Below are 15,069 nucleotides of genomic sequence, written 5' to 3' on the forward strand. Positions count from 1 at the left end.
AGATTTTCATTAAGGCTTGGGTAAGCTAAACCTCCTCAAACCTGTTTGCCTAAAAAAATGTAAAGAAAAAGTCAAAGAAAAAAAATTAAAATCCTCTGCCTGACCAATGTGTCTATTTGAGCTTATCTGGGGGAGTCATACTTACATTGCACAAAAAAATAATCAATAGTAGTTCAATTGATCTATTCAGGTAGGTGTTAGCAGTTAGCTGAAATGGAAAAATGTGTGAAGGTGTGATGCAGCCATTATTGTACCATTGTGACCAGACCTGTGTGAGTTTCAGACAACATCTACCAGAATAGTTCAATAGAACCATTGTGATTGGATAGTGGTTTTCTTAAAGGGGTAGTTCACCTTCCAAACACTTTTTTTTCCAGTTGAGTTCTTTTCAGATTGTTCACCATAAAAAAGTATTTTTTTCAATTGCTTCTCATAGTTAACTTTTTACTGTTTTCCCAAAATTGAAGTTTAATGTTCATGTTTCAATCTGGCAGCTCAGTGATCCAGGAGCATCTGAACAGTTTGCTACAATTAGTGGATACAATTAGTAAAAACATTTCTTAGCAGTATCAGGAATATTAGCACGATTGTATCAATTCAATTCAGCTTTCTCTGGGTCAGCTAACAGATCCATTTGGCTACTTCACTTACACACAAATATGTTGATGGTTGAATGCATGTTTTTTCTCAACCTCACCTACTATTATATTGTGTTACTTTGAAACTGCAGTAAAAAAAAGCAGCTACTGTTTTTTTTTTTTTTTGCAAGGGGACAAAAATATATCTGCATTTCTTTTTGCATGTAAGATGTCTCATAAATGATATAGCATATCCCTTGTGCTTTGTGTGAAAGTAGACCAATAAACATGGTTTAATGTTAAATAACCCAATTATCCCTGATTTCCAGTAATGGGGATGAATTGAACTTTTGTTATAATTTTGATAATAAAGGAGTGCTATGCAAATTATTTTCAAAATAGTCTGGACTTTGTACTTAACCGTGTAGCGTGTGGGCCCATCAGTTAGTAGCTCTTAAGTCAGCCCATGTATAGGACAGATTTCAGGTTGTAGCGCATTTTTAGACAACACTCCTCCCTGTGTGCTCAGACAGGTGAATTACAGCTGTTTCTCCACCAGTGGAAATTCGCTAGTGAAGAAACTGTTGATGCAACATTAGTCTTAGCCTTCCCAAAGTAAAAAAAAATCACCCTCCGCCTATGACAAACCAAATAGTAAAGGCGTCCTTGAAATGGTAGGAATTTAAAGAAACAGTAACAGCAAAAAATGAAAGTGTTTTAAAGTAATGAAAATATAGTGTCCTGTTGCCCTGTACTGGTAAAACTGCTGTGTTCATTTTTACCCAAAATATTTTGTATACTAAACATAAATCCTGCACCAGATGCCTAATCAAACAAAATGATTTATGCTTTCAATGTTGGCCACAGGGAGTTACCATCTTGTAACTTTGTTAAACATCTTTGCAAGACCAAGACTGTGCACATGCTCAGTGTGGTCTGGGCTGCTTAGGGATTGTCATAAATCAGCAAAACAGCACAAGTCCAATAACATCTGCCATAGAAGCAGATACAGCAAGACTGATTAAAGGACAAGGAAAGTCTAAAATAGAATAAGGCTAGAAATGCTGTATTTTGTATACTAAACATAAGCATGAACTTACTGCTCCACAAAGCCTAATCAAACAAATAATTTATGCTTTCAAAGTTGGCTACAGGGGGTCACCATCTTATAACTTTGTTAAACACCTTTGCAAGACTAAGACTGTGCACATGCTCAGTGTGGGCTGCTTAGGGATCAACATAAACAAAGCTGCTTGAGTTCTGCATGGCTGGTAAGTAAGGCGGGGGCTCCCCCTGCTGTTCTTAAGTATGATTGTTTCCCTGCTTAACAGTTAGGGACCGTCTGACAATTCCTATCCACAGCAGTAAATGAAGGGAGAATTTCACTGCATACAGTCAGGTTTCTTATAAAAACGGTACACATTTTCTAATTAAAGTATATTGGAGATAGGTTTCTTTTTCATTAAAGAAAGTAAAAATGTGATTTTATTTTTTTGCCTTTCCTCGTCCTTTAATAATCAGAATATACAGTCTGCACTGGGTCCTGTGTTGTCATGTAATCTAATGTGGATTTTATAGTTTTGTATTGTTCAATACAAACTTTCTTCAACTCTCCAGAACCAGTGGCTGCAGCAAAATAATCCTCCAAATAGAATCCCAGTTTACCTGTTTAAATCTGACTCCATGATATTTGTCCCTGCAGCTGGAGTTGGAAACAGTAAAGGGGATGTAAAGTCAAAAATAAAATCCAATATAAATCTCTACACCAGGGGTCCCCAACCTTTTTTAGCCGTGAGCCACATTTAACTGTAAAAATATTTGGGGAGCAACACAATCATGAAAAAAGTTCTTGAATGTGCCAACTAAGGACTGTGATTGGCTGTTTGATAGCCCTATGTGCACTGGCAGCCTACAGCAGGCTCTGTTTGGCAGTAAATCTGTTTTTTTATACAACCAAAACTTGCCACCAAGTCAGGAATTCAAAAATAAGCACCTGCTTTGAGGCCATTGGGAGCAACATCCAAGGGGTTGGAGAGCAATATGTTGTTCACAAGCCACTGGTTGGGGATCACTGCCCTACACAGTTGCCGACTGCTCTACAGGGAAAAAACAAAGCTGCTTAATTCTGCATGGCTGGGAAGTAACGTGGGGGCTCCCCTGCTGTTCACAATTATGATTGTTTCCCTGCAGAGCATTTAAGGACCGTCTGACAATTCTTATCCACAGCAGTAAATAAAGGGCGAATTTCACTGCATACAGTCAGGTTTCTTATAATGGGATTTTATTTTTTTGCCTTTACATGCCCTTTAAAGGGGTAGCTCACCTTAAATTAACTTTTAGTATGATGTAGACAGTTATATTCTGAGACAATTGTCTTCATGCTGTTTGGTTTCTAATTATTTATCTTTCTGTGCAACAGCTCTGCAGTCTGGAATTTCAGTTGCTATGGTCCAGTGTACCCTAGTTACTATGCAGTATGAACGAGAGACTGGAATTTGAATAGGAGAGGGCCTGCATAGAAAGATAAGCTATAGAAAGTTACAAGAACAGTAAAACTGTAGCCTCAAAGAGCAATCTTTTTTTGGCGACTGAGGTCAGTGACCACTGTTTGAAAGCAGGCAAAAAGACAAAAGCTATCAAAAATAATAAAGACCAATGGAAAAGCTTCTAAGACTAGAACAGTCAATAACATACTAAAGGATAATGAAAAGGTTAAAACTCGGTTCAAGTAACATCTCTTCAAGGCACGTGTAAATTTCAGGTGTGCAATGAATTTATAGTATTACCTGTGGGCATGCATGACTGTATTTGGATAGTTTGGCCAACTCTAACTATACTCCCTGGCAAATCTGGCTGTTGAGTTTCCACACATTGTCCTGTAAGACTGCATGCTCTTGAACATTTCTCCTGCAGATGTAGCATGTCAGTGGGTGCACAGTGTATCGGCACACGAGGAAATGAAAAGCAGCCACAGCTCCTCTATACTTCTTGCAGTTACCTCCATTCAATTTGTCCAACCAAATAAAACATAATAGAAAGTGGTCAGTTGTGCTCAGTCTCATCAGTGCAATACAGTTGAATATTGGCTACCTTAAAGCTAAGGGCACACTAAGCAGATTTTCAAGTTTCCTCCGCTGGTGTTTTCTATAGAAGCAGAGGAAAGTGGATCCGCTCTTGGTTAGGTAAGCCACCCAGCCGGCATTTAACTGGTCTAGCCAGTAAAATACATGCCAAGATCAGGGCTGATGTTAGAAATTTACCAGCAATGTAGTAGCCGGTAAATTTGTAATACACTAAAGTTCAGCAAAAACATACCCTTTTGAGCTGGAGTGATGTCATTGCTCTGCTCCGTTTTGTCATCTCTCCACCCCTGTGACATCACAGGCCTCCCCTTTGTCACCACACCTACCTGCTGGTCGATAAATCATTTTTAAATAGGTGGCAACCTTACTTGGGGCACACACTCCCTGAAGCTCCACTGACAGGCCTGTGTCAGTCAGTGTCTGTAGGTATCAGTGTATAAATGCATGCAATCACATTTTGCACCAATATTCAGGCTCACACCAGGAGCTACAGGGGTGGACATATAATCTCAGATCTGCTTTCCTCCACTTCTATAAAAAAAACTCCTGCACAGTGTCAGTATGCCCTTGGCCTTAGAGCAATCATGAGAAGTTTCTGACGTTTGTTACTAATAATTTTTTCTTATAATTTATTTTTAATTCACACCATTTTTTCAAGTTGGGTTTGAGCCTAGTGTATGAAATAAATACTGTATTATTCTAGTTACCAGATCATTTGAAGGCCGTGTTGTTGAAATGTAGTTACCCAGACACAAGCATGTAGCCAAAGTGATTCAGTCATTTTATCTGTTTTCTTCTCACCCTCTTCATAACAAACATAAAAAAACAATAATCACAAAAAAACCCCACAGACTTAAAAATGAACATAAAATGCACACATAAAGCTCATTTGGAGCGCCTGTAAATGCCGTCTTGAGACTTGCATACATTTGGTAAGCCAGCACTACAGAACCGAGTTCTTGAAAAAGTCCAGGAGATGTTGCTGTGTGACCTCAAAGGCCTATAGGCAGTGTTTAATTTAATGTTCATTTTTCTTGAGATCAGAGAATGGGTTATTCTACAGTCTTCCACTGCCGGCAGAAAAGAAAATCTTTGTACTGAGCCATTTTCGGCATCTCTCTGTTAGCCCTCATTTGTATCGTAAAGGCAAATACCTCAATGCCATGCCCTTTTGCTATGATTTAAAGCACCACAGGTAGCTATTTGATCTATTGCCAGAAATCCTAGTTTCCCAGATGCTTCTATAGAAGCTCTAAACCTCAGACGGTGTAGGCTGGGAGTACATTAGGGGCCAACAGGGCCAGGCGTTTGTGCTTCCTTCTTTCCTTTGTGATTCTTTCCTCTGTGATTCTTTCCTTTGTGCTTTGATGCCTCAGTGTTGGTTCAGTACTTTCTTAACTGCTAGACCAATGAGGCCACCTCTAGTCATAATTCTGTAATCTCCAGGGGTCCCTCCACGACGGTGTCTCTGAGCTTGTGCATCGGTGTTGACTTGGCAGACTCGGTGCGAGCATTTCTGTCATTGAAAGCTCCGTTGTCTGCATTCAGTGTCTCCAAGGATCGGCCCAGGCCTTTCTGGTCATCTTCAGGCAAGCTGTTGATATCGGAGGTCAGTAATGTCCCTGTACTGCCATGGATCACGTGAATTCCATCCGGTCCCTTTAATTCCACTGGCTGCTTGTGTTTGAAGCGGAGAGATCCTTGTCTTGGACTTTGGTCTTCATCCTCCTCATTCTGGATCAACTGTAATATAATGTTAGAGTTTAAATTACATTGGAACATTCATTTAAAGGAGAAGGAAAGGCAAAAACTAAGTAAGCTTTATCAGAAAGGCCTATATAAATACACCATTAATGCTGCTCTGATTCCTCTGTCAAAAGAAACACATTATTTCTTTCCTTCTATTGAGTATACGTGAGCTTCTGTATCAGACTTCTTGTTTTCAGCATAAACCTCCAGGGCTCGGCTTGAGCATGCTCAGTTTGCTCCACTCCTCCTCCCTGTTGTAATCTGAGCCCAGAGCTATGAGTGAGCAGGGAGAGACTCAGGCAGGAAGTGATGTCACCCTAAGCTAATATGGCAACTGCTATTCTTAACAAACAGAGAGAGCTTCTAGAGCTGTTTACTCAGGTATGGTATAGCATTCTACAGAATAAATATAGTGTTATAGCTTGCACTATTGTGCAATCTATTGGCAATAAACTTCCTCGGTAGCTTTCCTTCTTTAAGATTATAAAAACTAGAAGCTTTACTCCTTTTATTCTATTAATGTGAGGCAAGGGGTCACTGAATCATTTAAGTCCCTATAAAAGTTTTTTTTTTTACAAAATTGTGTTAAACAGCAGTTCCCAAGGCATTTTTTCACATCTGTGCACAATCCTACAGTAAAGAAGTCATTTATGAAAGCAAAACCTTCATGGGGCTTTCTGACAAATGCTATTCCAGTAATTTGCTGCCTAAAGAAACACATATTTTTGTTATGTTTGCAGGAGAAACCTGGAAAATCTAAATTTTCTGCAACAACAAGTGGTGTAAATCAGGGCTGGACTCCACAGGAGGTTTTATTGAGTGGTGTTGGATCGAAAAAACACATCCTACAAGTCAAGATGTAGTCGCATGGGTCAAAATAAAATGGGACTGATACAAAAATCTGATATGTAAACTACATGGAAACTGTCGGATGGGAATGCAGCAGATAAAATTTAATGGTGTCTGACGCCTTTTTTTTCCCCTTGAAATGCATTGAATGTCAGATGTAGAAGCATAAGGGGGGATCAGATTTGTAGGGTCCTACAAATGTCATGCTGTTGCTTGGTGTTGCATGGTGTTGGATGGTAAGATCAGATAAAATCGGACAAAATCTGATCAAAATCTCCTGTGCCTAGGGCTGGGGGTTCCCACCATTTGATCATTTCAAGTCTAATGTACTGCTATTCTGATCAGGTTTAAAACCTGCTGTGACCTGACCATAACTTCAGTGACTAATATAAGTGGGGGAGGGGCAAACATCTAGTTACACCACTACTTAATAGGTTAAATCAAGGTGTTACTGATATTGCAGAAAACTTGAGGAGACTGGGCAAATGTTTATACTGCTAAAGGTTTTATCTCTAACGGGGGAATGTAATAAAAAAACTATTCGTAATGCGAAAAGTTATGCCTTTGCGCGAACAAATTTAGCTTTGTGCGAATTTAATATAGCTTTTGCGAGCCCGGAAACTGTTTAGCGACCACTTCCGACAGTGAAAGACCGTTTGTGTATTTTATAGTTTGCGCCAATGCGCAGTCAATGTAATAAAACTTCTTACTGAAAAAGTCGTTATGTTTGCTCCAAAAGATTACGACACCTTCAAGCACTTCTTATGAGTGCGCAATTAAAATTCGCAATGCGCAATTAAAATTCGCAATGCAATAACAGTTTAAGGAACAATATTACATTGCGAGATGTGGACTTTTAGTCTTGGTGCGAATTGTTTTGCTCTTTGCTACTTTTATTTCATTCCCCTGTTTATCTCCTATTTTGGTAAAAATTGTATGTAATCTGCAGTCGGTATACAAAATAATCTATTGTACAGCCTTTGCAGAATATTTATAATATAGTTATTCGCTGTATCCAGCTACACCTGTATAGACTTCCAGCATGTACTGCTCTGTAAACTGTAAACTTGTGATGTTTTTAAACAGGAAATTCCACCCCCCAAAAAATGTGTATAATGCAAAACAATTAAACTCTTAGCAACTTTAAATTACAAAAATTGTAAAGGTGGAAGGAAAGGGTTCCCATCAGGGTTTCATTTTTAATACCTTAAAAGAAGTAACTTCCTAATATGCATGTATTATTTATCCAGTGCCATCTAAGTACACATTTTGCCTAGCAATTATGTCCCCCACAGCTGAAGGAACCAGATCCAGGGAACAGAAAGGAATACCAAAACTTCGGAAGTCTTTACTTCTCCTTTAAATTCATATTGAAAGTTACATTTTCTTTTATTACGCAAAATGGGGGGCTCCCCTTTTAAAAGTATATGTGTTATCAGTAATACAAATATTTGTTTTTTGTTTGCTAACTGCTCAGGACTAGTGAAACTGCTACTTGGCTATGGTTACAAGAGGAAGGCAAGTTTCTCTTGTTATTGTGCATGTAGAATTCTTAACTTTAATTCTTTATTTTATTCCTCAGTGCACAAACCCCAAAATAATTATGCATGTGAGGCATCAGCAATTCTTCCTTATCATGGAATGGCACAGAACCATTAATAATTTTAAAACAGCGTCCTTGTGTTTTGACAGTTAACAAGTTGATTAAAAAATAGATTATTACAGACAGGGAGCATTGTTGGAGTAGTAATAGTAGAGTAGAATTACTCACAGGGTAGAATATGCAGCAAAAAAGGTTAAGTATATCCAAACAGCAGTTCCTTAAAATCAACAAGCTTTATTCCAGGTAACATTTAAAAACAGTGAACAGGGCTCCAAAATAAACATACACTGCCTTGCAAAAGTATTCACCCCCTTGGCTTTTTACTTATTTTGTTACATTCAAACTTGTAAATTAAATGTTTCTTAATTATTTTATGTGATGGATCTGCACAAAATAGTCTAAGTTGGTGAAGTGAAATGAGAAAAATATATATAAAAAAGAATTAAATAATTAGTGAAATTAAGTCCACATGTGTGCAATCTAAGTGTCACATGATCTATCAGTATAAACACACCTTTTCTGACATGGTGCCACAACAATGGTACCACAACAAACCTGCCAAGAGAGGGCCACCTACCAAAACTCACAGACCGGGCAAGGAGGGCATTAATCAAAGAGGCAGCACAGAGACCAAAGGTAATCCTAAAGGAGTTGCAGAGTTCCACAGATGAGACTGGAGTATCTGTCCATAGGATCACAATAAGCCATAGACTCCATAGATCTGGGCTTTATGGAAGATTTGCCAGAAAAAAAGACCATTAAATAAAGTTAAAAATAAGAAGACACGTTTTGAGTTTGCCAAAATGCATTTGGGCGACTCCCCAAATGTATGGAGGATAAGCTCTGGTCAGATGAGACTAAAATGTAACTTTTCAGCCACCGAGGAAAATGCTATGTCTGACGTGAACCCAACACATCCCATCAGCCCAAGAACACCATCGCCACAGTGAAACATGGTGGTGGCAGCATCATGCTGTGGGGATGTTTTTCAGCAGCAGGGACTGGGAAACTGGTCCGAGTCGAGGGAAAGATGGATGGTGCTAAATACTGGGATATTCTTGAGCAAAACCTGTGTCGGTCTGCATGTGATTGGAGACTGGGATGGAGGTTCACCTTCCAGCAGGACAATTACCGGATGCATACTGCTAAAGCAACACTCGAGTGGTTTAAGTGGAAACATTTAAATGTGTTGGAATGGCCTAGTCAAAGTCCAGACCTTAATCCAATTGAGAATCTGTGGTCAGAATTGAAGATTGCTGTTCACAAGCGAAAGCCATCCAACATGAAGGAGCTGGAGCAGTTTTGCTTTGGGGAATGGGCAGAAATCTCAGTGGCAAGATGTGGTAAGCTCATAGAGACTTATCCAAAGCAACTTGCAGCTGTATTTGTCACTAAAGGTGGCTCTACAAAGTACTGATTTTAGGGGGGGGTGAACAGTTATGCACGCTGAAGATTTCTGTTATTTTGTCCTATTTGTTGTTTGCTTCACAATAATAATAATTAAAAAAAACATCTTCAAAGTTGTAGACATGTTCTGTAGATGAAACAGTGCAAACTCTCAGACAATCCATTTTAATTCCAGGGTGTGAGGCAACAAAACATGAAAAATACCAGGGGGATGAAGACTTTTGCAAGGCACTGTGCTTCCTGTTCCTGCTGTTTAGATACACAAACACTCCTTAACCTTTTTTGCTGCATGGACTACATAATTGGCTGATCGGAGACCAGCGTGTGGAGGAGTGAACAACAGCAGGAGGTGCGCCTTAAATGAGAAACAAGGGATAAGGACATGTGACTTCACAGTGCAGAATACACAATATACAATACAAGACCATGTTGATGAATTGAGTTATTATATGTTGATTTATTATTAATAATAAATATACCCTTAATAATCCCCTTTTGGAATGATTGAGGTACATGGTACACTCTTTAACTAGGAGGAGAATATGTGCAGGACAGTAGGAGTATTCTCCCAGGCATGCTGCACACAATACCACTCACCACTTTAGTATTTGAACTGTGAATATTACTTGTTACAATGAGATTCTTTTGTTGTAATACAAAGATTGGAATTGAAGGAAATAGAAGGTTAGAGACTTGTATAGAAAGCACTCCATGCACACACACACAGAGGGGCAATACAAGCAGGCCCAGGGCCACCTGCACATCACTGCAAGCCATTCTACCTCTGTGACCGAGGATTGATCCCCACTACTGGCGGTGGCTTTATGAACCATCCTCTGTGCTACCAATTTTTTCAGCCTCATATAATCATCCAACACCACTTTCAGCAGGGATCCCTGTGTGAGTTTAACAGCAAGGTTAATTCATTATGTCAATAAAACCATATTGGGTTGTATAACTGCAGACATTCTGTTAACTAACAACTTTTGTACATTGTGTTCCCTATAAATAAAAATAACTGATGAATTCATATGAAATTAGGGTGATCTTTTTTAGTGTTAAGCAATTTCTCTCTTTAAAATATTCACATTTTGGGGGTTAGTTAATCTAGCAGTGAAAACTAATTATGGGAACCAAACCTAGCACATCAACAACTGTAGTGTGCAAATTCTGGAAATGCCAGTCTTGAATGTTTACAAAAAATGTGACTCTTAGTAATTATAATGATTGCATCACAGTGATCATAAGAAATATGATTCATAGACTACATATGTAGGGGTTATTTATTAAAGTCTGAATGCCAAAAACTCTCCAAGTTTTCTTTCGTGATTTATTATACCCCCAGGCTTCTAAAAGTCCGAATCCGAAAATCAATCTGAAGTCAATGGCAAAGGTCCCATTTCAAATTTGAAGATATCAGGGTCTGTGCAAAGTTTCAAATGATTTCACAAAAATCTGAATTTTTTTTTCACAAAAACATATTTTTTGAGTTTTTTTCTGAACTGATTTTATTGAGTTTTTTCAATGATAAATGAGGTCAAATCGTGGATTCTAGTTTGGTCTGACTTTTTTTACTTAAAGAATCAGAAAAAAATTGGATTTTGATAAATAACCCCCTAAAAGTTGTAACCCAGTTGTTCTAAGAACAATTCTAGCACAATGTAATGTATAAATTTATGAGGCCTGTCATTATAGTTTTAGGTTATGGACTTAATCTTAATTAGCAAAGTCATAGTAATACAAAATTTCAAAGTAATTACACAAGAGCTAGCCGTTGCATTGCTGTGGATATTTATGTACTGTATACTTTTTATTTATATGTAGGAAGGAGACTTTCCATATGAGGCAGGTTATAAACAGAAATGTTTCCAAATCTCGGCTTGTGACATAAAGAGGCCATGGCCGCATTTTTTTCTGCACACAGCTTTTCTGTTTCACAGAATTTGAGCAGGTCTCTGTTATGAATTTTGGAGACCTGCACCCACCCCAATAAATACTGAGCTGCCTGCATTCAACAGCACTATATTCATGAGGGGGAGGAGTGGGGAATCACATAGTTTCATTTAGATACCAAATTAGTTGGGGTAGGAGGTGGGACACCAACGTGACTCCTCCATTTGGGACCCTGAACTTACTACTTGCCCCAAAGGGCTTCCAGGAAAAAAACAAATATATCATTGTTTCCTTTATAGACACCCTGTTCTCAAACTACATTTTTTTTAATTCATGGGAGAAGATACATTGCAGGTTCTCTATGTACGTTATACCAACCAAATTCATGGAGAGTCTTTAGAATTAACAATTTTTACGTTTTCTGCTTGAAGATATCTAGGTGTGTATTTTATGTGGTTAATATTACTTTAATATTAACTGTTGAGCATGTCAAATCACTAGTAAAAGAATTCCAGTATTTTGATCACCATTCCTCTTATCTTACCTTAATGGGTCCCTCACGCATAATCTGGCCCAGTTTAGCTATGTTGTCATACTCTTGTATTGCTGCTCTGAGGTAGCGATCATCTTCAGGTTTGGAGGCAGTTGGTTCACGGCCAAATGTACCCTAACAGGGGGAGAAGAACAATCACAGAAACCTTTTGAGCACCTCTGCTTTAGGGAACCCTGTGATTAACTGACTACATTGACCTCAACTTACAAGAGTTCTTGCCGGACTGTTCCAGAGGTCTGTGATTTCACTCAGGTTCTCAGGTAAATCATCTTCATGCTCTGCTTGTGCTGCTAACTCCAGGTTTCTACAGAATGGGTCCAGCCATACAGGATTTGCCCTATCAACAAAAAAAAAGATCATTATTGCATGCAAAAACGGTGTTGTTAGAGTTGAACATGCATTTTTTTATTATAAAGAGTATAAATGGTGTGCCTAGCTTGAGGTTCAGTATTTTACATACAACTTATACTAAGTTGCCTTTATAGTGCAAATACTTGTGATTGGCTTGTTCCATATTCCAGCATTTTGATTAATAAATATCAAAAGTGCAATGTGCTATGTTAAAAAGACAAATATATTCGTTATGCAAAAAACTATGAAATAATCACTATACTTGTGTAACTTCTCCTATTTCCACAATTCAGTAAGTGCAAGTGTTATGGAATATACTGGTTAGTCCTACATATTTATGTTTCACTTGAGATCCACATGAATGTTAGTTGTCCACAGAAAACAAACGTACTCATGTTGTGTATAAAATCATCTTCTAGCTAATCCTTTATATAAATCATTCAAAGAATAGTAACAACAATCCCAGGTACAATTCATATCCAGCAATCATTCACATAGTAGTGTGAGTTACATTTACATCTGCGAATAAGCAATTATGAGAGAAAGTGCAAAGGCTACAAATGGCCTTACATCAAGCTGTACATTCAGATTCAAGTTTCATTCAGAAGCAGAATTCCTGGACACTTGGTCCTTGGTTCTCCTTGTCCCCTTTATGTTTATGAATATAAATTGCTTGCTTGTGTGTTATAAGGCCAAAATCCAGCCTGTGTATGGAGTGACAAGAGAGTCTCACAAATGTCAGTAAGCACATATTTTTTCCTGGCAGAGACAATGCTCTTTGTGTGACATTATGCCAAGTAAAATGTAAACAGTAATGCCTTGGGACACCTGTCAAAGCCTACATATGCAGTAATTCCCCTCCTTGAGAGCAAACTACTTGAGACACTGGCCCTAGACTAAAGAACCTAGACTAAAGCTGGCCATATACATGGACAGCTTATTCCTCTGTGTATGTGCCCTCCCCAACTTCATCCCTAACAGAAATCTGGCCAAAAATCAGGCAGGTTTAAAAATCCCGTTGGGGGAAGGGCCAATCGGCTCCTTTATTGTGCCCTGCCTTGGCCTTTTGTTATGAATCAATCACTGGTCTGAGGACCTGATCAATCCAATATGGCCACCTTAGGACTACTCACCCTTCAAAGGAATATTTATTTGTATTGGGCATGTCAAGAATGTCCATGAATCCTCTGTTTCCTGCAAAAGAAAAAAGAGTCATGCAGATAATACTTGTACAGTTCTGCTGACGTTTTCTTGAAACATATTGTTAGTGTAAGAAGTACTGTAATTGTGACACTTTGTTTAAACGGAAGGATACAGATGTTAAACATGTAATGTACATGTACTTAAAGGACAATGAGTAATAGAGTAAAATCAGAACATTTTACTTTACGGCAATAGAATGTTTGCCCAGGCTGCTGCATTTTTTCTGAAAAAGAGCACTCTCTCAGATAAAAACTTAGCAATTGAATTCACTGGGGGTGTCTCCATCCTAGTATATTATAGTTTCCTTGTCCTTTAAAACTCAGAAAATATTTGACTTAATTTTTACACTTGACTATGTATCAGCATTTATGGCACCTTCTTCTTGTCCAACCATCTTTTAGAACAGTAACCAACAAAGACAATAAGCACTGACTAGTTGCTATGATTCTGTGCTGGGGTTGCTGCATGACCCTTATAGACAGGTACAGTAATATTACATGATTTCTAAGGATTTGCTGTTTTTCCAAAGAGCTAGAGACCAATGCAAGTGACATGGAATGTGACTGATATGTTAGTGTTTATTTGAAGGGGTTGAACTTGATTGTCTTTGGTCTTTTTTTTAATCCAGCTTAACTATGTAACTATGTTAGAGGTACTTTTACTTAGTGTGTAAGTTTGGAAATCAAACAAAACAATGTATAAACTGGTATGGCAGCTTCTTGACAGCACCATGGGAATTTCTAAACTTTTAGTGCTGCTTTCAAAAGCAGACAAAGGTAAAGTCCACATGATAAAATAATTGTAAAAATACAGTCAAAGTATTCTTAAAGGTGTGGTTCACCACTTTTAAGTTAACTTTTTTCTGTTATAGAATGGTCAATTGTAAGCAACTTTTCAACTGGCCTTCATTTTTCCCTTTTTTCGTTTTTGAATAATTTGCCTTCTTCTGACTCTTTCCAGCTTTTAAATGGGGGTCCCTGACCCCATCAAAAGGCTACAAATGTATAGTTATTGCTACTTTTTATTACTTATTCTTCTGTTCAGGCCCTCTCCTATTCACATTCCAGTCTATTATTCATATAAATTTATGGGGTAATCAACCAAATTGCTGAATCTGCAAACTGGAAAGCTACGGAATAAAAAGCTAAATAACACAAAAACCACAAATAATAAAAAAATGAAAACCAATTGCAAAGTATCTCACAATATCACTGTCTGTATCATTCTAATTGCTAATTTAAAGATAAACAACTCCTTTAATGAAAGGATAGATTACTGTGACCTACAGTATGCTCTCTCTCTCTCTGGATATACTGTACAGTTACTGTATGAATGGAGTATTCAATTATGGAAAAATAAATCTTTTAAGTTTAATTCAGTGTTTTGGTTCCACATAAGAACCTTCTTCAGATTTTCTCACCTTGTAAAGTCTAATGTAACTGATGCTTTTTCATGGTAGAACTGAGGGGATTGGTGCATTTTGTGCATCATATTTTCTGTAACTATTTTATGGTTTATGGTAAACTATTTATGGCATTAACCCATGTTATGGGTAAACAGTCTATAAGGCGGAGACTGACAACTGCTTAAGGAAGCATTACCCTCTCTTTGTTTTTTAAGCAATGCTATGAAGAGGACATGAGGTATGTGAAAACCTTCTCTTCTAAGGAGTTTTTTTTTACTATGGAGGGTCTCTAAGTTTCCTGTGCTTTTATCAAGTGAAACACAGATGATTGTGTAAGTGAACCTTACAACACATTCTTGACTTCTTTAAGGGAATCATAAATAAATATGAGAACT

At 37.9% G+C, this 15,069-nt stretch overlaps 1 protein-coding gene across 2 annotated transcripts in view; it reads right to left on the reverse strand.

The window, feature by feature from the left end:
* Positions 1 to 4,425: 4,425 nt before the first annotated feature.
* The window catches only part of cdh23.L (cadherin-related 23 L homeolog), a 588,894-nt gene continuing 578,250 nt past the window's right edge, over positions 4,426 to 15,069 (reverse strand). The window contains exons 64-68 of one of the 2 annotated variants that reach the window (XM_041568893.1): positions 13,200 to 13,260; positions 11,923 to 12,052; positions 11,707 to 11,829; positions 10,052 to 10,165; positions 4,426 to 5,404 (exon numbers count right to left, since the gene is read on the reverse strand). In XM_041568893.1, the coding sequence (XP_041424827.1) occupies positions 5,087 to 5,404; positions 10,052 to 10,165; positions 11,707 to 11,829; positions 11,923 to 12,052; positions 13,200 to 13,260 (746 nt within the window). In that variant the 3' untranslated portion in view covers positions 4,426 to 5,086. The remainder of the gene's footprint in view (positions 5,405 to 10,051; positions 10,166 to 11,706; positions 11,830 to 11,922; positions 12,053 to 13,199; positions 13,261 to 15,069) is intronic. The other variant, XM_041568892.1, reaches the window with a different exon arrangement.

The sequence above is a fragment of the Xenopus laevis genome, chromosome 7L (genome assembly GCF_017654675.1).
Source record: "Xenopus laevis strain J_2021 chromosome 7L, Xenopus_laevis_v10.1, whole genome shotgun sequence".
Taxonomy (NCBI): Eukaryota; Metazoa; Chordata; class Amphibia; order Anura; family Pipidae; genus Xenopus; species Xenopus laevis.